The 24,574-nt window shown below is 48.6% G+C and overlaps 1 protein-coding gene across 1 annotated transcript in view; it reads right to left on the reverse strand.

Annotated features, from left to right (window-relative positions):
- Positions 1 to 5,911: 5,911 nt before the first annotated feature.
- ATP6V1B2 (ATPase H+ transporting V1 subunit B2) overlaps positions 5,912 to 24,574 on the reverse strand; it is a 32,821-nt gene continuing 14,158 nt past the window's right edge. Inside the window, exons 6-14 of the mRNA XM_029603873.1 lie at positions 24,235 to 24,374; positions 23,910 to 24,011; positions 23,478 to 23,575; positions 23,173 to 23,296; positions 22,763 to 22,913; positions 9,664 to 9,746; positions 9,083 to 9,187; positions 8,477 to 8,606; positions 5,912 to 8,150 (exon numbers count right to left, since the gene is read on the reverse strand). Coding sequence (XP_029459733.1) covers positions 8,008 to 8,150; positions 8,477 to 8,606; positions 9,083 to 9,187; positions 9,664 to 9,746; positions 22,763 to 22,913; positions 23,173 to 23,296; positions 23,478 to 23,575; positions 23,910 to 24,011; positions 24,235 to 24,374 — 1,076 coding nt within the window. The 3' untranslated portion in view covers positions 5,912 to 8,007. The remainder of the gene's footprint in view (positions 8,151 to 8,476; positions 8,607 to 9,082; positions 9,188 to 9,663; positions 9,747 to 22,762; positions 22,914 to 23,172; positions 23,297 to 23,477; positions 23,576 to 23,909; positions 24,012 to 24,234; positions 24,375 to 24,574) is intronic.

The raw sequence follows: 24,574 nt of genomic DNA on the forward strand, positions 1-24,574 counted from the left end.
GCAGGCCAGCCACTCCGCCATTTTTGGCGGGAACGGCGGCCATTTTACATTCTGAGCGCCCTGAGGCGCAGGCCACGAGGGGGAACGGATCCCTGGAGGCCACGAGGGAGAACGGATCCCTGGAGGACTCTACCAGCGGGGGTGTTCCCCCGATTTTGGTGCAGGAACCAAGCACCCAGAGCCAGGGAGCAGGAACCACGCCGCCCCCGAAGCGCACCCGAGCAGGCCGGGGTTCTCTCCGGAGTTTATCCTGCTCATGCATACCGCTTATCTGCAGGGGCTGGAAGCACCTGTGGGACCCCCCCCCCCTCCTAAGATCCCTCAGATGTCGCCCTCGACGCCGGCCCCCCCCGACCCTCCGGGAGTGGGGGCCTCCCGCCTTCCTACCCGGGTCCGATCCACGCCTGCGGCAGTGGGGGCAGTGCCAGACCCAGCGGGACATGGACTTGACCTCCCGGACGGGGGACAAGGGGACGGCACGCAGGAGGGGGATGATCCGCGTACCCTACGCCTCTTCCAGAGGGAAGAGCTGGACGACCTCATCCCGCAGATCATCCAAGAATTAGATTTGGACCCGCCACCAGACCCGCCTGCCCCAGTAGCTCCCGCTGTCGTCACTTCTTCAAGGAAGGGAGATCCTGTCCTGGCGGCATTCCGGCCGAGGGCTCGGGCTTTTCCCATTCATGACTCGTTTTTACAACTTCTCACCAGGGAATGGGACACCCTGGAGGCCTCCCTGAAGAGCAGCCGGGCTATGGAAAAGCTGTACCCGCTCCCCGAAGATTTCTGGACCTCATCAAGGTCCCAAAGGTGGACTCCGCAGTGTCGGCGGTCACGAAGAGGACGACTATCCCAGTGACGGGAGGTGCGGCGTTGCGGGACACACAGGATCGTAAGTTGGAAGTTTTCCTTAAGCGGGTTTTCGAGGTCTCACTCCTCACGTCTCAGAACCTGCCGTCCGATGAGGCTGCCCAGGCAGATCGGCTAGAAGCCGCAGTGGCGTATGGGGCGGACGCCTCGTACGACCTTTTTCGGGTCCTCGCAAGATCCATGGTTTCGGTAGTGGCAGCACGACGACTACTGTGGCTACGCAATTGGGCGGCTGATACGTCTAAGTCGAGTCTGGGCTCTCTTCCCTTCAGGGGCAAGTTCCTCTTCTGGGAGGATTTGGACCAGATCATCAAGTCCCTGGGGAAGAACGCTGTTCATCGGCTGCCGGAGGATAGGTTTCGACCATCCAGAGCATTTTCTTCTTCTCGGACCAGAGCGCAACGGTGCTACAGGGGATACAGACAGGCGGCCTCCCAGTCATCCGCCCCCAGGTCTCAGCCCTGGTCACGCTCCTTTCGCGGGTGTCGGCCAGCACGCACTACTCCTGGAACCGGGAACCCCTATACCAAGTCTTCACAATGATGCCAGTCTCGCCCACTCCCCTGTCCCCAGGATTGGGGACCGACTAACGTATTTCTACGCGGAGTGGGCACGGATCACCTCGGACCAGTGGGTCCTGGATACCATAAAACACGGCTACGCATTGGAATTTGTCCGCCCCCCGCAGGGAAGGTTCATCTTTTCCCCCTGTGGCTCGGACCTCAAGAGAGGAGCGGTGCAGCTGACTCTGGCCAGACTCCGGGAGATAGGCGCTATTGCGCCCGTGCCCTTCGGAGAGGTGGGCTCGGGCCACTATTCCATGTATTTCGTCGTACCAAAGAAGGACGGTTCCTTCCGGCCTATCCTAGACCTCAAGGAAGTCAACAAATCCCTTTGAGTCGTTCGGTTCCGCATGGAAACGCTCCGGTCAGTGATTGCGGCGGTGCATCGGGGGGAGTTCCTCTCCTCCCTGGACTTAACGGAGGCCTACCTGCACATTCCCATCCGCCCGGACCACCACCGTTTCCTTCGTTTCAAAATTCTGGACCAGCATTTTCAGTTCACAGCTCTCCCGTTCGGATTGGCGACGGCGCCGCGCACCTTCACCAAGATCATGGTAGTCGTGGCGGCAGCTCTCCGGAAGGAGGGCATCCTGGTTCATCCTTATCTTGGACGATTGGCTCCTCCAGGCGAAGTCATTCGATCATGGACGCTCAGCGGTGACTCTAGTAGTACGGTTTCTACATTCCCTGGGATGGGTAGTGAACTTCTCCAAGAGCTCCCTCATGCCCTCGCAACGCTTGGGTTTTTTTTGGGGGCGACCTTCGACACCCTACTGGGCAAAGTTTTTCTGCGCCAGGACAAAGCTCAATCCTTGCAGGATCACACACGACGGTTCTCTGCATTACCAGAGCCCACCTCCTGGGACTACCTGCAACTCCTGGGAGTGATGGGGTCCACCATCGACCTTGGGCTTTCGCGCACATCAGGACCTTACAGTGGGCGCTCCTCTCCCGTTGGAAACCAGTATCGCAGGACTACCAGATGATTCTCCCGCTCCCGCAGAATGCCAGGGACAGTCTGGGCTGGTGGTTGGATCCGCCGAACCTGGCCCGTGGCGTGTCCCTCGATCTGCCAAATTGGGTGGTGGTGACCACCGATGCCAGTCTAGCAGGCTGGGGTGCAGTCTGTGATCGAAGCGCCACTCAGGGGACGTGGTCCACGGTGGAGGCGAAGTGGTCAATCAACCGTCTGGAAACCAGAGCGGTCCGGCTAGCTCTGCGACATTTCCTCCCGCTTCTTCGGAACCGGGAAGTCAGAATCCTATCGGACAACGCTACCACCGTGGCCTACATCAACCGACAAGGAGGCACGCGCAGCCCGCAGGTCGCGCTCGAGGTGGCACTGCTGATGCAATGGGCGGAGCGTCATCTCGTCCGGCTAGCGGCCTCGCACATCGCCGGTGTGGACAACGTCCAGGCGGACTTCCTCAGTCGTCAACTGCTGGACCCCGGAGAGTGGTCTCTCTCCGACAAAGCGATGCAACTTCTCGTCCATCGGTGGGGGGCCCCCCCACTTGGATCTGATGGCGTCCGCTCTCAACGCCAAGGCTCCACGCTTCTTCAGTCGCCAGAGAGAGCGCGGCTCGGAGGGAGTGGATGCCCTGGTCCTCCCGTGGCCGCCACATCTTCTGCTCTACGCTTTTCCACCATGGCCCCTGGTGGGCAGGATGCTCCGCAGAATAGAAAGCCATCAGGGGACCGTGGTTTTCGTCGCCCCAGAATGGCCCAGGCGACCCTGGTTTGCGGACCTGCTACAGCTGGTGATCGACGGGCCAATCAGGCTGGGGCACCTCCCCCAGCTCCTACATCAGGGCCCGGTATTTTTCGAGCAGGCAGAACTCTTCTGTCTTGTGGCCTGGCTTTTGTGAGGCGCCGCCTCCGGCGTCGGGGCTACCCAGAGGCGGTAGTATCCATGCTATTGCGGGCACGAAAGACATCGACGTCGGCGGCCTATGTTCGAGTCTGGAAGGTGTTCGAGCTGTGGTGTACCAGCCAGGCCACGAGACCCGCTAAGGCTTCTGTACCTCAGATCCTTCAGTTTCTACAGGCGGGGGTGGAAAAAGGGCTCGCCTATAATTCACTACGGGTTCAGGTGGCCGCCCTTGGTTCGCTGTTGAGCGATGGGGGCTCTCTTCTACAGTATCCTGACATTGCTCGTTTTCTCAAGGGTGTCAAGCATATGCGTCCTCCGTTACGGGACCCTTGTCCCTCCTGGAGTCTTAACCTTGTGCTTCGCTCCCTGTCGGGACCACTGTTCGAGCCACTGCGCAGTGCAACGATAAAGGATCTCACTCTCAAGACTGTATTTCTTGTGGCCATCTGTTCCGCTCGACGCATCTCGGAGCTGCAGGCTCTGTCGTGTAGAGAGCCTGGAGTTTCGCTTCGCACCGTTCCCTCCTTCCTTCCGAAGGTGGTTTCTGCATTCCATGTGAACCAGACGGTGGAGTTGCCGTCCTTCTCTTCCTCAGAGCCGAAGTCTCTCCGTCTCTTGAATGTCAAGCGCACTCTGCGCCTCTATCGGGAGGCTACAAATGAGTTCCGGACCTCTGACCATCTCTTCGTACTCTGGGCCGGTCCTAAGAAGGGGTCTCAGGCCTCGAAGACTACCATTGCCAGATGACTGAAGGCCGGCATTGCTGCTTCCTACATTGGGGCGGGTTGGACTCCCCCACCCGGAATCGTAGCGCATTCTACACGTTCTCAGGCGGCTTCCTGGGCGGAGGTTCGCTCGGTATCCTCGCAGGAAATTTGTAGGGCAGCCACCTGGAAATAGTTACACACGTTCTCGAGGCACTATCGTCTGCACCTCGCCTCTTCGGTCTCTGGACACTTTGGCGAGCAGGTTCTCCGAGCAGGCCTCGCAGGACCCCACCCGATTTAGGGAAGCTTGGGTACATCCCACTGTCTGGACTGATCCAGGTACGTACAGGGAAAAGAAAATTATTACTTACCTGCTAATTTTCGTTCCTGTAGTACCATGGATCAGTCCAGACGCCCACCGCGTTTGGGTTCTTGATCCTGCTCAGCTCTGCGCTACTTCTTGCTCGCAGTGTTCTGTGTCTTCACAGTCGTTTCTTTTCGCTGTTTTTCACAGCTCCCTACAAGTTGGTAGGATGTTTGCAGTTACTTGTTGCGGTTACAATTGTTTTCATTATCGGTTTCCACAAACTTGATCCTTCGGGGGTTACTACTCTGGCTTTGATATACTCGATACTGAACTCCTGCAGAGGGGGTAGTAGTATATATGGATACGCCCCCTCAAAGCTTGTGCTGACTCCATCTGCTGGATTGGGGACATAACCCACTGTCTGGACTGATCCATGGTACTACAGGAACGAAAATTAGCAGGTAAGTAATAATTTTCTTTTATGGCCGGTCACAGACATTTTTCCACTTGAGCAGTATTTAAAACCCAGGCTTTTCAGCATTTTTTTTTTTATTGAAGTTTTCATTGTGTGAGGCGATGAGGAGAGAGATACCACACGTCCGTGCAGTGTCGCGGAAAACAAAAACTGAGGCAGGCTCGACGAGTGCGGGAACTCATGCTCATGCGCACTTCAAAGCTCTTCGAGCTTAGAGAGAAAGCTCCACCTCCGTGACATCATGGATGACACCACCCACTATGCATGACTAAATGCCCTGCTTATCGATGGAAAATTAATGTGATCTTGTGTACAGAGAAAACAAATGCAAGGAGTCCGCTCTTATTCACTTCTGATTTTCATTGAAGGTATTGCTGCTTCCACTTTTGGGTTTCCAGATTCATACCACTCAGGCCGTCATCTATGCACGTCTGTCATTGTGGAATAATCTGGATTCTACCAAAGCCCCGTGTCCACAGGACTGGGCCTCCCTAGACTGCTCCCTTATCCCTCCCTCATCATTTTTATCAGAAGATTTTATGTACCTGCTTTGACCATAGTAATATAATCATGGCCCCAGCTACTCCCACATTGTACAGGCTCTCAGTCTCAGCCATAAAAAGTTTGTCTTCAGTTCATGGCATAGATTAGAACCTACTTGGATCTTAGCTAAATGGCCATCACAAAGCATGCTTTAATATCCCTTATGGCCACACCAGCTGCTTCCTGTTCCATTATGTCTCATGTACTGTCCTTTTCATGAACATTAAAGCTTTCAGTGTGTGAAATCATCTCTTTCTTTTTTGTCTGTTATGCTATCTCCCTGCAGCTCCTTCCCTCCACAGATGACCAGCCCATTCCATTTGTTCAGTAGAGACTGATCCAGTCCTGCTTTTACCCCATAGATACAGGAACTTACTTTACATTTTTTTTTTTTTTTAAGAGAAATCAGACATACAAATCTAGCCATACTGTCAGGGTAAAACTAGGCCTAGATCAACCAGACAAACTAAGTTATCACATTCCACATGTGTAAACCTTGCACAGTTCCACATTTATACAATGGGAAACTCCAAAGTGTAGCTCACTGCAAGATTAAAAACAACCAAAGTTAGCCAATTTTCAGGTATTAATATCTATTTTTCCATATACATATATTCAGATGTCACATTTTCTACAATATTCTCATGCTAACACCCCATCGGGAAACAAAGATACATACAATTCTTTTGTACACAATTGAATATGGAATGCACCAGAGTAAAAGGAAAGCTATTGCACTCAGGTTACAGACACAGAAACCAACTGATGGAGACGCATAGAGCTGCATAGAGAAGAGGAGCAGGGCAGGACAAGGCAAACCTTTTACACATTTACAGAAGGGACACTTGGAAGAAGGTCCCTTCTGTTTTCAGTTAAGAGAAGCAGCCTAGCTTGAAAGAGACAGAGTCAACCTCCCCACCACTACCCCTGCCAGACATGAAAGGCAGGTTTACTTCATTTCTGTGGTGTAACAGCACAAAAGAAACATAAAAGCGCCTTAAAAATCCCCTTACTATTGGGGAGGGGGAAAGCATGACAGACACCTCTCCCAGCACAGCAGCAGCAATGTCAGGCCTAGATTCATCATTCTGCTATATTTATAGCAGAATGATGGCCCATGAACAAAAAAGGGGCAGCGGGGATAATGTGCAGCTGGTTTTGCACGCCACATACTATCACCCCCATAGCGCCACAGAAAAAGGTGTAGTTATTTCCCGTGGTGCTGCCTGCGACAATGTGAAAAACATTATTGCCCGCAGCGCTGCCAGGACATAACTCTACCCAAACCCTGCCTACATTCCTCCCCTTCCGTTAATTTGAATAGTACTACCGCGATGTGGTCGGGATAGCATGCGATTGGGTGTTATCACAGCCGATAAGGCCCCAACGCACATAAGACCACATCGCAGCTTGATGAATGACCCGGTCAGTCGGCTCTTACAAAACATTCAGGGCAGAAGTCAGGCATTTGACCACAATAACTACGAAACACTTGACCTTTAGCAACTGGTGGGTTTCAGAGAGGGATGGAGGACTTTAAGGGGGGGGGGGGGGGGCGGTGAGTGAAATTACATTCTATTCCCAAGGCGCTTTGTTTAAGAGAGGTGCTGCTTGTTCCTGAGATGTCTCTCCCTCTACCCCCCACTAATTCCATGCCTGGAACCCCACAAAGGAGAGTGGAGACAAGGAAGGACCCACTGTTATAACTCATCTTTCTGTTTCAACAATGAAGTCTCTCTTTATTATCTGCCCATACCTACAGCCAGCGGCCTACACGGTGATGCTTTTCATTACATGACGACTGGGGCTTATCTGCATCTGACTGAAGATACACTCGGTATCAGATTGTTACTGGGTTCTGCTTTAGTCTCCTTGATGGGCCTTTTGAGGTTTCTGGTACTGAACCCATTCTCAGCAGCAGGAGAGCAATCACTGCATGTGACAAAGTAAAAGACAGATCCACCATCACCATGGCTTTTGAGTTTCTTTTTCTTCAAGCATTATCTCTTTTACAAGAAATTTACAGAAAAGTGATTTTCCAAAGGCAATGCAGTTGATCCTTCAATGGCCGACAGTTTCATGCTGGAACATGGGTTTAGAGGGTCCCAGTTTAAACTATTAAGAAAAGCCAGAACAAGCCCATAGGTGGCCTAGTGGACTTGGCAGTAGCTAAAGGATTCCAATTCTCACACATTGAGCCCACAAGCCTCTATCTGATTCAGTCCAACTTGTACACGAAGAAGGGGATTGGTGAGGATAAGGCATAAACATTAAAGCAGAATACCATTTACAAGGATTTCATAAGTACAAACTACAGGACAGAGAACCAGTGCTACAGTGCCCTGTTTACAAAACAGAAAGATCCAAATTTCAGCACAAGCTCAAAAAAAAAAAAAGCTGCTATGCAAGGTATAATCTGTTCAAAACAATCACAAACAATGCAATGGACCCAAAGAGTCTTGATGTAGTGGTAAATCTATGAATCTTCTTCAGCCTGGGCTATTTAATTTAAAGCTGGATGCATTTTTAAACGCTTGGCTTCAGCTTCACTGAGAAACACTGGCACAGAAGTAGCTACTCCCTCTCTGCCCCAGTACAGGGAGAAAGAGTCAACACAACGTGAGAAAAAGAATGGGTGTGTGGAAGGGCTGAGGAAGGGGCGGCTGGAGCTAGTGCTTGGCGGCAGAATCGCGGGGGTAGAACTCTGCCAAGGTGCTCTGAGGGATCCTTTTCAGCATCTCTTTGGGGAAGATACGCAGCAGCTGCCACCCAATGTCCAGCGTCTCATACACGGTGCGGTTATCATAAGGACCTGAGGGGGGGAAAAAAAAAAAAAGCCACCACCACTGCATTAGAATCTCAAGTGGCTTTATTCTGGAACATTTCCAGTTCAGGCAGCTTTTTCCTACCCCATGCCACCACATCACTAAAGATTTTAGATGGCACCAGGGCACAGCTTCATGCATGGTTTCACACAGAATTTCTGTCTTGCCAAATGCCATACCGTGTGATGGTGGCGGTGGTGTTACTTCAACCCGGGAGTCCATGCTCCAAAGGGTCGGCTGCCTGGTCAGCAGCCAAGTAAGGAAACTTTATTTTGGCCGCTGCTTTAAAGACGGAAAAGAAATAAAACCTTACCCTGAGCAATAAAGTTCTTTTCAAACTTCTGCAGAAACTCTAAATACAGCAGATCATCTGATGTAAGAGCTTCCTCCCCGACGACTGCCTTCATAGCCTGCACATCCTTCCCGATGGCATAACAAGCATACTGAGAAACAAAAAGGAGTTCTAAATTGAACACTTTTTTTTTTTTTTTTTTTTTTTTTTTTTTTTTTAATAGTCCTGCCAGTTTTGTACTACACATGAAATGAAAACAAGTGATGACATTTCCTGCTATCCCCCACAAACTAAGAAGGAAGTGCTGGGAGGAAGGGAAAAGGAGAAACTCTTCTGCAGGACATGCATTCTGACTGCATGCTCATTCCTATGTGTCTTATTACCCTCGCCTTTCTCATTCTTACTGTCCGCCATGTTTAAACCTCCCTCTGGGATCTGATGCAATATCACCAAGCAAGCATGTGGCCAAGTTTCATGGAAAGGTTCATCTGTGAAGGGGGCTGGATGGGAAGGGATTTCCTAATACCACTGATTAAAAATACACTGCAGAATTCCTGGGTAGCCCGGCAGGTGTCTTTCTTCTTAGGTTTTGCCCTATATAAACAGGCCATTAACAGTGACACATACCAGCTGGTTGGACACATCGGCATGATCTTTTCGGGTCATACCCTCCCCTATAGCAGACTTCATCAATCGAGACAAGGAGGGCAGCACATTGATAGGAGGATAAATCTGATGCAGAAGACACAAAGTAAACAGTAAGTGGCAAATACAAACAGAACAGTAGAAGAAATGATCACTGGACAGCCAAAATTCTGCATTCAGTACCACTAATCTGGGCTACATCTACAAACTTCAATACAAACTTCAAAACTTTTTAACCTAGGCAGCGTCTGCAGACATAGGGATTCCACATTACAGTTGCTCTGCACAAATGTTTTTGATCTGTCAACTGGAGCCTTCTCTTATTTTTTATTTTATTATCCCTGATCCATAGCACAACTAGGAATTTTCCATTTCTCTCTGTTAGTAATTAGATTATGTATTAAACAAATTTACTTCACAATGTCCGGATTTTTGCTTTTTGTCAAAGAGCTAAATTCAGTCACCTGGGTGAGATTATACTTAGTTTAAGACAGTCTCAAAGGTCTAACATGACAAATTACTGTTTGACTCATGCAGAGATTTCATTTACATGGAAAGCTTACCTGTCTATTGTGCAGCTGTCTGTCCACATAGATCTGTCCCTCTGTAATGTACCCAGTCAAGTCCGGAATGGGGTGAGTGATATCTGCACAGATAAGAGTTTTATGGTAGTGCTGTTACACTAAGAAAAGAAAATCAGTGCTTTTGGTCTTCCCTTTGCCAGAGCATTGGGCCACTTGTGGTCTGAATTAAAGATAGTCCAGAACTAGGAACTCATCTAACTTTTGACAGCTAGGCCAGAAATGCATGGTTATCAAAATGGTTATTAATCCCAGACATTTAGCTGTAAAAAGCATGAGATTTCTAAATCTATGTCCAGTATCACTTCAATGTCAAAGATTACATTACAAGTGTGATGAAGTGTTTTTAAAGTGAACATCTTGACCTCAACCTGTGGCTAAAGAATTGTGTTATTGAACGAGTTACTCGTGTAATTGTGTTACACCACTAGTGAATGCTTGTGTTCCGGGCCTTTACCTGTGGGTTCCATACAGAAATTCTCAGCACTGAAAAGCAGCCTCACTGCAGTGCTTCTAGCAAGAGAGTGAAGATTTAGGGAAGCTTCAAATCACCTCATCACTTTTCCCTAGAAATTTATCACACTGCTAAAATTAATTCTTTTGGTGTTATAATCCTTTGAAATTGTGGAATATACTGTGACTTGCAAAAGTATTTGACCCCCTAAAAAGTCAACAGATGAGTGGATTACAAATGACACTTACACAGATTGTTCCAGACAGTATGATTATTGCATACCAGTATGCTCTTAAAGTAAATTTCCAAAGTCACAATTCATTATTTCTCTGCATTTTTTGTAAAATAATTAAAAACTGAAAAATGCTGCTTGTGTAAGTATTCAACCCCTGTGGTGTGGAAGCTCCACAGATGAAAGATACTGCCCTAACAATTGGCCTCTACCAATTAAAAAAGGTCAGTGTTTCTGGATAAAAGACCCCCTAATTTCAGTACTATTGGTCAGACTGTGAATCTGAAAGGAAAGCTGTGAAAATGAAGATCAAAGAGCATTCTAAGGAAATTAAAATATAAAGTTATAGACATGCACAAGATAGGAAAAGACAACAAAAATTATATCCAAGAGCTTGGACAACCCAGTGAGCACTGTTGGATCAATTGTGAAGAAATGGAAGCTGCATCATACCACCCAGACACTGCCTAGACAAGGCGTCCCTCAACACTCAGCATCAGAGCAGGGAGGAGACTTGAGGGAAGCCATAGAGAGGCCAACAATCACTTTGAAGGAGCTACAGAGTTCAGTGGCTGAGACTGGAGTGGAGGTGCACCAGTCAACCATATCAATAGCTCTGCTTACAACTGGCCTGCTTGGGAGGGGGACAAGAAAGCCATTACTGAATGGCTAGAAAGCCATTACTGAAGAAAAACCAAGAACCACGAGCATAGTACTAGCAAAGAGTGAATACCAAGGCCTCACATAACAATATACAAATGTAAACAATGGTGTGAAGAAACAGAAATTCAGCTGAATTTTTCTTTGAAACTACTAGGTGCAACCTCGAAGGATTCCAAGAATAGAGTTCAATATGTCATTCTTTATTATTAGAATGCTGATATCACTGTATTGGTTTCATACACTTAAGCATTGTAGTCCCCCAACACGGTCATGTTTAGTCTGTCAGCTTCCTCGGGAGGGACTTAGCTAAGACAGCAGAACTGGCTTCCTAAACAGTGGTTACACATTTGAAGAAAAACCACATCAAAGCACATCTGGAGTTTGCCAGAATGCATCAGAGTGCCCCAGCTAAAATGTGGGATAAGGTTTTGTGGAGCTTTTTGCCAAATTATTGTAAACCGTTGTGATGGTCCATACACATACGACAGTCTATAAAAGCTTAAAATAAATAAAATAAATAAATTCAAAATGCTATGTATGGCGTAAACCTAAAGGAAAATTGGTTCCTGAACATGCCCAGATCAGACCAGACCAGTGGGTTTATGCCTCCCTACCAGCAGACTGAGGCAAAGAAACTTCGAGGCACTGCTACTTAACCAAGAGTGCCACCTGCAGTCCCCTCAGTATTTCTCTGTCTCCAGCAGATGGTAGAAGTGAATCCCTGCAGTCCTGGTTTGGATTTTGGAGACTGGAAAAGGCTCCCCGAGGTGGCAGGTTCCGTTCTTTGGGCCATCCCTCGGGTCGAGCCGGGCGAACGGGGTGTTGGATACCCCTGCTAGTGTAGCCCGTGAGTCCCGGGGCCCCTGATAGCCAGGGGACTGGCTCCCTCTCTGTGCCCTGAGGTCCCCTCCTAGCTGCTGACTCACCTCAGGAAAGTATCCCCCAAGTAGGGGGTCTTCTTTCTGTATCTCTTTAAAGTTTCTTGGAAAAAAAAAAAAAAGTTTCTCCCTTGCAGGAACAGCGAGGCTCAGCGAGACAGTCTGCCTGCACGGCAGTGCCGCGAGCAGGCGGGCCCAGTGGTCCGGAGCCAGGTCGGGGGGGGGGAGATAGGCCAATTTTTCAACGTGCCAGTTTGCACCGTGTTTGGCGGGCTATTTTTGGCAAGCGCAGCTTCCTCTTCTCTGCCACGTCTCCAGCGCGCCTTTACTTTTCAGCGAGGCAGTGCCTCCAGCAGTCCTTACACACATGGAGCGGCCATTTTTGGACTGGTTTCTTCCACGGGGGCTGTGTAATGGCGGACGAGCCGCTGGTGGCGCCTTGTACGGCCTGTGGAGTGTTGTCAGCTTACTTGAACTCCCTTCTCCCTTTGCACTACTTGTGCTCGGGGAGGAGAGGGAACCCTCCTCTAGGACTCAAAGTCCAGGAAGGCTTCTTCATACTCAGGAGCGGGGGCAGGGCCTTCATTTCTGAGACTCCTGAAGGGGCTGTGGCCCACAATCCTCCCACCGATGGGGCTGCTGCTGATGGTTCCCCCCCCCCCCTCTTTCCTGTGGTCCAGGGTAGTGAGCAGGGGGGGATGCTGGGGGCTCTGGCTCGGCTTCCAGTGATTCGGAGGACGCCCCTATGGGCCCAGGGGGGTTCTCGCCCCAATTCGTTCTGTTGCATGAGGCCTTCTTGGCTAAGAAGGCAGCCAAGCTTAGACCGGGGTTCCTCTAAGAAGCCTAGATGCTCCTCGGGAGTCCCCTCGAAGAGGCAGGGACCTGGCCCTGACCGTACAGTGGTGAACAGGGAGGACAAGACGGACTCGGAAGGTCCGTAGGGAGAGGGAGACTCCTCTCCGGTAGTGGACCCAGATGAGCCAGATGGGGATCCCCCCTAGTCTGGAAGCCTCTAAAGACGATCAGACCCTCGTTGAAGGGACCGGCCCTGATGGAAACGACCCCCGGGTGGTTCACCTGTTTAAGAGGGAGGAACTGAGACCTCTTATTCCTCAGGTTTTGGAGGAATTGGGAGTGAAACTGGCTCAGGAAGAGTCTGATAGCAAAGGAGTTAATCCGGTCCTGGATGGTCTCAGAGGTCCACCAAGCGCTTTCCCTATTACAAAGAAGATTAAAAAGCTGATTAGCCAGGAGTGGGATACCCTGGAGGCGGGCTTAAAAGTGGGAAGGGCAATGACGAAGCTCTACCCCCTGTTGGAAGAACATTTGGACTGCCTTAAGACTCCTAAAATGGATGCAGCAGTCTCGGCGGTTACCAAGAAGACCACAATTCCGGTGGCAGGCGCTGCCACTCTGAAACATGCACAGGATCACAAGCTGGAGATTCAGCTCTAACGAATGTTCGAGGTCTCTGCATTGGGTCTTCGTGCTACAGTCTGCACTAGTATGATGCAGCGTGCGTGCCTCTGTTGGATTCAGAAGTCCCAGGAACCGAAGGCTTCGGGAATACTCTCTCCTGTTCAGGCGTCCCATCTGGAGGCAGGGGTGGCCTACATGGCAGACGCTTTGCATGATTTAGTGGGCACAGCAGCCTGCAGTATGGTTGCGGCAGTGGCGGCACGCTGTCTTTTGTGGCTGCGCAACTGGTCAGTGGACATGTGGTCCAAGTCCCAACTATGTCACCTGCCTTTTAAGGAGAAGCTTCTCTTCGGAGACGATATGGATCATCTGATGAAGTCCTTGGGAGAGACTAAGGGCAATAGATTGCCAGAAGACAGGAAGAATGTTAAGAGGGCTTTCTCCGGTTGCTCTTGTTTTCGGAAGTCAAGGCGTTTTCATTCCCGAAGAGAAGCAGCTTCCTCGGGAGCTAAGCAGTTGACCGGCTGACAGCAGTCCTTTTGACCCTCTGGACGACCCACCAGGGGTGGCTCCAGCCATGGGGCCAGAAGCAGTAAAACATCACAATGAGATCCGGCCCACCCACTCCTTGTCCCCGGTAGCGGTCCGGGGCTACTTGTCCCGTTTTGGTTTTTTTTACGAGGAGTGGGTGAAGATTACGTCCGATCAGTGGGTGCTTGAGGTCATCAGAGAAAGCTATGCCTTAGTTTTCTCGTCTGCTCAAAGACGCTTTTCTGGAGTCGTGTTTTGTTTCCAGCAGCAAGCGGGAAGCCGTGAAAGGAACCCTGCGGAGATTGTTAAGCCTGGAGGCTATTCTCCCGGTGCCGGAAAACGAGCAAGGTCAAGGTCAGTACTCAGCCTACTTCATGGTTCTGAAAGAGGGCTCCTTCCGTCCCATCTTGGATCTCCAGAAGGTGAACATGTACTTGAAGGTTCCACGTTTCCAGATGAAGACACTTCGCACGGTGATCGTGGCAATTCGCAAGGGGGAATTTATGGCATCGTTGGATCTCACCGAGGCTTACTTGCACATTCCCATACATCAGGGTCATCTGAAGTTTCTATGGTTCAAGGTGCTAGGTCAGCACTTCCAGTTCCAGGCTCTCCCATTCGGATTCGCCACCGCTCTGAGACTTTCACCAAGGTGATGGTGGTGATGGCCTTAAGGGAGGAGTGCTGGTGCACCCATACCTCGACGATTGGCTCATCAGGGGCAAGACACAGGAGGACTGTGCTCGAGCAGTGGACCATGTGCTCCAGACATTACGCTCTCTGGGCTGGGTGATCAACCTGGCGAAGAGTCAGCTGACACTGTCTCAATCCCTGGAGTACCTGGGAGCCCAGTTCTATACCCGGTCCGGCCAGGTGCTTGATGGCGGCTAGGATAGTCAAGTTGCTGCGGCAGATCGAGAGGCTGCTACGTCTACAAGTTCCGATGGTCTGGGATTAGTTACAAGTCCTAGGCTCCATGGCCTCAACGTTGGAACTGGTCCCATGGACCTTTGCCCACATGCGACTGCTGCAGAGATTCTTATTGTCTCACTGGAATCCAATGTCGGAGCAATACCATCTCCTGCTGCCACTAGGGAAAGAAGCCAGGGTCAGCCTGTGGTGGTGGCTATCCTGGCCCCGTTTGGAGAAGGGAGTGAGTTTCGAGACCCCAGATTGGGTGGTAGTGACCACAGATGCAAGTCTCAGAGGCTGGGGAGTGGTGTGCCTGGGGTGTTCGGCACAGGGACTTTGGTCCCTGGAGGAGAAGTCATGGTCCATCAATCGAATAGAAATAAGGGCCGTGCGCAGAGCCCTGGAAGAATTTCTACCGCTGGTGCAAGGGCACATGGTTCGGGTTTTCTCGGATAACGCAATCACAGTGGCATACATCAACCATCAAGGCGGCACCAGGAGTCAAGCAGTGGCTCGGGAGGCACATTTCCTGTTCAGGTGGGAGGAACTACACCTAGAAGGAATCACATTGTCTACTCTGGCGACGTGGGACAATGTGCAGGCAGATTTCCTCAGCCATCAGCAGTTGTATCCGGGGGAGTGGGAACTCTCCCTGGAAGCCTGGAATCTCATTTGTGCCTGGTGGAGGGTTCCTCAACTAGACCTCACGGTGACATGGCTCAATGCAAAGACGACTCGGTTCTTCCGTCACAGACGGGATGTCAGTTCAGTGGGACTCAATGCTCTGGTATGCCCGTGGCCGAGGGGGATTCTTCTTTACGTTTTCCCTCCGTGGCCCCTCATAGGGTGTGTGTTGCGGCACAGAGACTCATCCCAGCTCTGTGGTGCTGGTAGCTCCCAAGTGGCCGTGGCGTCCATGGTTTGTGGATCTGATTCATCTGGCCGTGGTTGGTCCCCTTCGTCTAGCTCATCTGCGGGGGCTGTTGTGTCAGGGCCCCATCTTTTTGGATCAGGAAGATCATTTTTGTCTCGCAGCCTGGCTTTTGAGAGGCAGATGTTGCGACTGAAGGGTTATTCTGAGTGGGTCATTACTACCCTTCTTCAGGCCAGGCGCCCAGCAACCTCCACAGCGTACGTCCGTGTTTGGAAGGTATTTGAGACCTGGTGTGCTCAACAGGCAGATCCTCTGGTGGCCTCTGTTCCGCATATTTTGTCCTTTCTTCAGCAGGGCTTGTTGAAAGGGTTGGCTTATAGTTTACTAAGAGTTCAAGTGTCGGCCCTTGGTTGCCTTGGGGTAAGGTTCAGGACAGGCCTTTAGCATCTCATCCCGATGTCTGTCGTTTTCTGAAAGGAGTTATACATTTAAAGCCTCCGGTCCAGAAGGCGTGTCCTAACTGGAATCTCAATCTGGTATTGAGGGTCCTCTGTGAGGCCCCCTTTGAGCTGTGCCTCTTTAAAGGTTCTTACCTTAAAGACGGTGTTTTTGGTGGCCATTTGCTTCGAATTACAAGCCCTCTCTCTTGCCGCGATCCCTTTCTGCAAATCGCCTCCGACAAGGTCTCTTTGCAGACAGTGCCTTCGTTCCTTCCTAAGGTGGTCTCTGCCTTTCATGTGAATCAGACGGTGGAGTTGCTGGGGTTTCCAAACTGGGCCCGAGATCCTTCTATGAGTAGAGATCTCCAATTGTTGGATGTCCGCCATGCCTTGTTGCGTTATTGGAAGGTCACCAATTCTTTCTGGCGATCGGATCATCTCTGTTTTCGGAGGAGCTAAAAAGGGAGAGAAAGCTTCTAAAGCTTCCTTAGCCCGCTAGTTGACAGAAACTATTTCCTTGGTCTATGCTTCTAAGGACCGCATGGTGCCAGCGGGTCTTAAAGCTCATTCTACACGTGCACAGGCGGCGGCGTGGGCCAAATGTCAGTTGGTCTCTCCCCAGGAGATTTGTAAGGCCACGGTTTGGTCCTCACTTCACACTTTTGCTAAGCATTACCGTCTGGATGTGCGCGCGCCAGAGACTGCCTCCTTTGGTGAGAGTATGTTGTAACCTATCATTAAAATCATCCATTATACCTGAACACTGGAGGGTGGCCAATGTAACCCCAATATTTAAAAAAGGCTCCAGGGGCGATCCGGGTAACTATAGACCAGTGAGCCTGACTTCAGTGCCGGGAAAAATAGTGGAAACTATTCTCAAGATCAAAATCGTAGAGCATATAGAAAGACATGGTTTAATGGAACACAGTCAACATGGGTTTACACAAGGGAAGTCTTGCCTAACAAATCTGCTTCTTTTTTTGAAGGGGTTAATAAACATGTGAATAAAGGTGACCCGGTAGATGTAATATATTTGGATTTTCAGAAGGCGTTTGACAAAGTCCCTCATGAGAGGCTTCTAAGAAAACTAAAAAGTAATGGGATAGGAGGCGATGTCCTCTCTGGTTAAAAGACAGGAACCAGAGAGTAGGATTAAATGGTCAATTTTCTCAGTGGAAAAGTGTAAACAGTGAAGTGCCTCAGGGATCTGTACTTGGACCGGTGCTTTTTAATATATATATAAATGATCTGGAAAGGAATATGATGAGTGAGGTTATCAAATTTGCGGACGATACAAAATTATTCAGAGTAGTTAAATCACAAGCGGATTGTGATACATTACAGGAGGACCTTGCAAGACTGGAAGATTGGGCATCCAAATGGCAGATGAAATGTAATGTGGACAAGTGCAAGGTGTTGCACATAGGGAAAATAACCCTTGCTGTAGTTACACGATGTTAGGTTTCATATTAGGAGCTACCACCCAGGAAAAAGATCTAGGCATCATAGTGGATAATACTTTAAAATAGTCAGCTCAGTGTCAAAAAAGCAAACAGAATGTTAGGAATTATTAGAAAGGGAATGGTTAATAAAACGGAAAATGTCATATTGCCTCTATATCACTCCATGGTGAGACCGCACCTTGAATACTGTGTACAATTCTGGTTGCTGCATCTCAAAAAAGATATAATTGCGATGGAGAAGGTACAGAGAAGGGTGACCAAAATGATAAGGGGAATGGAACAGCTCCCCTATGAGGAAAGACTAAAGAGGTTAGGACTTTTCAGCTTGGAGAAGAGACGGCTGAGGGGGGATATGATAGAAGTGTTTAAAATCATGAGAGGTCTAGAACGGGTAGATATGAATCAGTTATTTACTCTTTCAGACTAGAGGGCACTCCATGAAGTTAGCATGTGGCACATTTAAAACTAATCTGAGAAAGTTCTTTTTCACTCAACGCTCAATTAAACTCTGGAATTTGTTGCCAGAGGATGTGGTTAGTGCAGTTAGTGTAGCTGGGTTCAAAAAAGGTTTGGATAAGTTCTTGGAGAAGTCCATTACCTGCTATTAAGTTGACTTAGAAAATAGCCACTGCTATTACTAGCAACAGTAACATGGAATAGACTTCGTTTTTGGGTACTTGCCAGGTTCTTATGGCCTAGATTGGCCACTGTTGGAAACAGGATGCTGGGCTTGATGGACCCTTGGTCTGACCCAGCATGGCATGTTCTTAAGTCCATTAACAGCTATTAATCAAGTCTAGTTAGGGAATAGTCACTGCTATTAATTGCATCAGTAGCATGGGATCTTAGTGTTTGGGTAATTGCCAGGTTCTTGTGGCCTGGTTTGGCCTCTGTTGGAAACAGGATGCTGAGCTTGATGGACCCTTGGTCTGACCCAGCATGGCAATTTCTTATGTTCTTATGAGAGTGAGTCTTTTGGGTTCCCACCCAGTATAGGGGTGCTTGGGTACATCCCACTTGTCTGGACTGATCTGGGTATGTTCAGGAAAGGGAAATTGGTTCTTACCTGCTAATTTCTGTTCCTGTAATACCACAGATCAGTCCAGAGGCCCACCCTGTAGTACTTCCGAAAGACTGACTGTCCTTGGGCTTGCTGGAATGTTTTTCCGAAGTGTTCTTTCAATAGAATGTTTTAGTCTTTTCGAGCTCAGCAGTTGCTAAGAGTTGCTCTTCCGGGGTTTCCAGCCTGGGGGTTTTTTGTTCGCCCCGTTTTTAGGGGAATGGTGTTTGTTTGTTGGGTCAACTTTGGCTTGGGTACCGGTCTATACTGAGGGACTGCAGGTGGCACTCTCGGTTAAGTAGCAGTGCCTTGAAGTTTGTTCTCTGCCTCCATCTGCTGGTAGGAATGCATAAACCCATTTGTCTGGACTGATCTGTGGTACTACAGGAATGGAAATTAGCAGGTAAGAACCAATTTCTCTTTCTTACCTGACAATTTCCGTTCTTGTAGTACTACGGATCAGTCCAGACTCCTAGGTTTATGCATCCCTGTCAGCAGATGGAGAAGGAGAAAGAGAAAGTTCAACCGACACTGCTTCATATACAATGGTGGCACCTGCAGTTCCTCAGTACTGAACTGCACCCAAACCAAAAAACAAACACTTGCAAAAACTTGCAAAAAACTTGTAAGAAATTATTTAAACAAAGTTGGAAAAAGAAATCTTTGGCTATATCAAGAAATTAAAGCTGAGGAGACAACTCTCCATCGATCGGGCGGGTTCTGGACTGATCCGTGATACTACAGGAACAAAAATTAGCAGGTAAACAATTTTCCTTTCCCTGTACGAACCTGGATCAGTCCAGACTCATGGGATGTACCAAAGCCCCCTACTGAGGGTGGGACCTGGAGAGTCCAGCTCACAAGACACTTTCGCCAATCAACCAAGACTCCAAATTCCCTACAACCAGATGATAGTGCCTTGCAAAAGTATGCAATGACTTCCAAGTCACCGCTCTACAAATCTCCTGATAAGAAACCAACTAAGCCTCTGCCCAAGAGGCTGCTAAGATAGAGTAGAGTGCACCCACAAAACAGTCCGGCACTTGACGGCCTTTGAGTAAGTATGCAGATCCAATAGCCTCCTTAAGCCACCTCGCAATGGTAGCCTTGGATGCCTGTGAACCTTTCTTTGAACCACTCCATAAAATGAAAAGATTTATGACTGAGATACTGCAGCAAAGCCCTACAAACGTCCAACATCCGAAGCTCCCGCACATGAGGCACAGAAGCATCCAATTCCAGAAAAGCTAGAAGCTCTACTGTCTGATTAACATGAAAAGCAGATACCATCTTCAAAAGAAATGATGGAACCGTACACAAAGATACTCCTGAGTCTGACATCTGAAGGAATGGATCACAACAAGATAAGGCCTGCAATTTAAGAAATTCTCCTCGCAGAATAAATGGCTACCAAGAAGACAACCTTTAAAGTCAAATCCTTAAGCGTCGCTCTGCGGATAGGTTCAAAAGGTGCCTCACACAAACCTCGAAGAACGAGATTTCAGGTTCCATAAGGGACAAACTCTCCTCACTGGAGAGCGCAAATTCTTCACCCCGCAGATAAAATGGACCACGTCGGGAATAACGGACAACGGGTACCCTTTAACTTTACCTCTTAAGCAAGCCAGAGTCACTACCTGGACTCTAAAAGAGTTGAAAGCTAGGCCTTTCATTAATGCCTCCTGAAGAAACAATAAAATGTGAGACAACGAATGCCTCAATGCCTAAAATCCTTTAGCCATACACTATGACTCAAAGACCTTCCAGGCTTGAACATACGATAACGAAGTTGACTTCCATCTAGCTTGCAGCAGAGTAGTGACAACCACCTTTGGGTACCCCTCTTCGCCTCAAATGCCACCTCTCAAAAGCCAAGCTGCTAGACAAAAGCGATCTGCCTGGTCTGAAAATATGGGGCCCTGCCGAAGGAGGCAAGGAAGATGACTGAAACATAACAGTCCATCCACCGCCAGGTTGACCAGATCTGCGAACCACAGTTTTCAAGACCACTCCGGGCCTACCAACACTACATCCCCCGGATGCCTCTCTATCCGATGCAGGCCCTTGCCTACCAGAGGCCAAGGGGGAAATATGTAAAGTAGAACTTCGAGGCCAAGGTAACACCAGAGTGTCAACTTCCTTGGCCCCATATTCTCGCCTTCAGCTCAAAAAGCAAGGAGCCTTTGCATTGAGATGAGTCGCCATTAGATCTACATGTGGACACCTCCACTTCTTGCGAATGAGCTGCATCGCTGACTCTCACAATTCCCATTCTCCTGGATCTAGAAGACTGCGACTTAGAAAAACTGCTTGGACATTTTTGACCCCTGCAATATGAGACACCGCTATCTGAACTAGGTGCTGTTCCGCCCAAAGGATTAACTCCTGAGCCACTGATAGACTCTTGGTTCCTTCCTGCCCTGGGCTGATTGTCACTGGTATACTGCTCCCTAACCAGAAAGGCTGACATCAGTAGTATTACCCAATCCAGGACCTCCAGTTCGACACCAAGCACCAGATTGAATGTCTGAAGCCATCAAAACAGACTGTCCTGCCCAGGAGGTTCGAGAGACACATGTTAATGAAAGGCCTCTGATAATGGATTCCATTGCACCAAGACAGCTCTCTGTAGTGGCCTCATATGTGCAAAGGCCCACGATACCAAATCCAGCGTTGAAGTTATCAAACCCAGGACCTGAACACGCAATGTTAACAAACACCAAACATTTCTGTAACTTGCATACTCTCTCCTCCATCAGGAAAACCTTGCCTTGCCTCGTATTGAATCAAGCCCCCAGATACTCGACAGTCTGAGATGGAATTAGGTGGCTGTTTGTCAAATTCACCATCCAACTTAGCAATTCCAGAATATGAATCACTTTCTGCACCACGGTGCGACAATTGGTCTCAGACTTCGCCCTTATGAGCCATTCGTTGAGATAAGGGTGTAACAAAACTCCCTCGCGCCGCAAGGCTGCCACCACGACCACCATGACCTTGGTGAAGGTGCATGGTGCCGTAGCCAGCCCAAACAGAAGAGACTGAAACTGGAAAAGCTGACCCAGTACCATAAACCTCAGATAACACTGGTGATCTGGACGAATAGGAATATGCAGGTACACCTCCATCAAGTCCAAAGAAGCCAGAAACTCCTGATTGTGCACCGCTGCAATTACCAACTGTAGGGTCTCCATGCGAAATCTTGGAACCCTTTAATGCTGCATTCACCCATTTTAAGTCCATAATGGGGCAAAAGGTGCCTTCTTTCTTTGAAACCTCAAAGTAAATAGAATAGCTACCTTTGCCTCATTCAGCCCGAGGAACCGGAACCATAGCTCCTAAGCACTGCAACCTGTCTAAGGTCTCCCACACCACCTGACGTTTCTCCAACGACCCACAGGGGGAGATGAGAAAGAATGGGCAAAAATGATTCCCAAACTGTGTGCATAGCTGGTAGAAACTTACCCCAATAGACTTAAAGCTGTTATTGCAGCAAAAAGTGGTTGTACCAAGTACTAGTCTGAAGGGATTGAATACTTACTGGTGTATAAAAGACTAATGCAAATTTAAAAACAATGAGTCGACTGGCACTGCCTGGTAAGCAGTTAATTCTGTGATACCTGGCTCCGTTTACTCCCTTAAGGAAACATAATCTTGTTTCCTTCGATTTCCGCTATCAAGTTTTGTATGTATAAAAAAACAACCTGCCAGTGATTATAGATCTCTAAGCTACTTAATAAATGTTTTGAAACTGAAAGGCTGTTTCATCACTGGCTTTGTGTCCTCACTTGGGAGGAAACCAGGCGGAGTAAGTTTCAAGGTTTCAACATTATGCAAGCAACATGTTTCAGTTTTTAGTTTTATTTTATAAAAAATGCAGAGAAATAATGAATTGTGACTTTGAAAATGTACTTTTAGAACATACTAGTTTGCAATAATAACACTGCCTGGCCAATCTGGGTAAGTGTCATTTGTAATCCGTACAAATCTGCTGACTTTTTAAGAGGACTAATATTTTTGCAAGTCACTGTTCTCACAGAAAACCCCAAAACACCAAGATTGTCCACATTCCCTCTAACAGCTTCTTCTTAGATTCAGAAAGGACATGTTTTCCAGTAACACTGGTGTGCAGGGACGGGATGCAGAGATACTCACCATCGTTTGGCATGGTCAGAATAGGAATCTGAGTGATGGAACCGTTCCTGCCTTCTACGCGCCCAGCTCGCTCATAGATGGTGGCCAAATCTGTGTACATGTAACCTGGGAAACCACGGCGGCCAGGTACCTCCTCTCTGGCTGCTGACACCTGTGGGGAATGGGGAGGGGGAACTGAGCAAGGACAGTTTACCTTCTCCAAACTTCCCCAAATGAGGTTTTGGGGATAATGCCAGCCACTGCAGACCATAATGTCCTAAGAAACCAAGGAGCATGCAGAACTCGGAGTACCGTGTGCTTAGGAATAGCAGTGTGTGGTTTGTAATGGATGGGAGTACATGGTGCAGGTTAAAGTCATGAATAAAGTACGGCATCTCAAGCCACAGTGACACGCTTTATCCATGCCATACCTCTCGCAAAGCTTCAGCATAGGAGCTCATGTCAGTCAGGATCACCAGCACGTGCTTCTCACATTGATAGGCCAAGAACTCTGCTGCGGTCAGAGCGAGGCGGGGTGTAATGATGCGCTCTATGCTGAAGAAACACAACGGCACAACCTCAGAAGGGCTCGCACGGACCCACATCTCACATTTTATAAAAATGTTACAAAGAGGATGCATCGATAGGTTAGAACGCTCTAAAACTGGCCAAACTAAACCGTTAACAAAACATTAAGCGACAGCTGAAGACCAGGGAGCTTCTCTCAGGCACTTACGTGGGGTCATTGGCCAGATTCAAAAAGAGACACACGTTGTCCATGGAGCCGTTCTCCTCAAAGTCAGACTTGAAAAAGCGAGCAGTTTCCATATTTACCTAAAAGCGAAGAGAACATCCACTATATTAAAGTGCCCTCAGATGCTTTCCAATAATGCCTAGCTGCAGTAACCTCTCATTTTACAGCAGACACCAGAACAAACTAGTCTCTACTAAACACATTTTTCCAAGAAGGGGGTTTGCAGATCCAGTTTATACTCAGAAAGGTCATTCATTTTCCCACAATGCTACTTGCCTCTAAGCGATACCAGAGTTTCCTTGCTGCCGATAAGGGGGACTTAGAATGCCACCTCTGCACTAACCCAGAGGAGCAGTGCAGAGGTGGCAGTGATTTTAATCTCAGCCTTTTCCAAGTGCCAGACCACATACTTACACCCATAGCAGCAAACACTATGGCAAAATTCTCCTCACTGTAATCCATCACATCTTTGGATTTCTTTACCAAACCAGCTTGGCGACAAATCTGGGCAGCAATCTGGAGAAGAAGAGGGGGGCATTTTACAAACTCGGCCAGAAAGAAGTCAAACTTACTAAACAGTTGCTAAGCAGATGACAGGAAAATTACATCCACCACAAATATCATGACTCTTTCAAACACTAAGAGCCATTACTGGGATCCAGGAAGGTGTCTCAAAGAGAATGAAATCTGTCTGATTTTAAAAGGCAGACGTAAGACCACTAAAACTCCCAGCACCCACCTCATTATGGGGTAATCCAGCAGCAGAGAAAATGGGGATTTTCTGCCCTCTGGCAATGCTGTTCATACCATCAATCGCAGAAATGCCTGTCTGTATCATTTCTTCAGGGTAGATTCGACACTGAGGGTTGATGGGCTGACCTGTCAAATTCCCACACAGCAAACCATTACAAGTCAACACATTTACTAAAGGCTGAGTGGAATCTCATGTACACTAAGGGATCAATGGAAAGATTTATACTTGCCATAAAATCTCTCATCCCATGAATTTACCTACTATCCCCTTGAGTAATTAAGTTTATTCTGAATTGTTTCATCAACACCTAGGTGACACAAACTCT

This window comes from Rhinatrema bivittatum, chromosome 5, assembly GCF_901001135.1.
Source record: "Rhinatrema bivittatum chromosome 5, aRhiBiv1.1, whole genome shotgun sequence".
NCBI lineage: Eukaryota > Metazoa > Chordata > Amphibia > Gymnophiona > Rhinatrematidae > Rhinatrema > Rhinatrema bivittatum.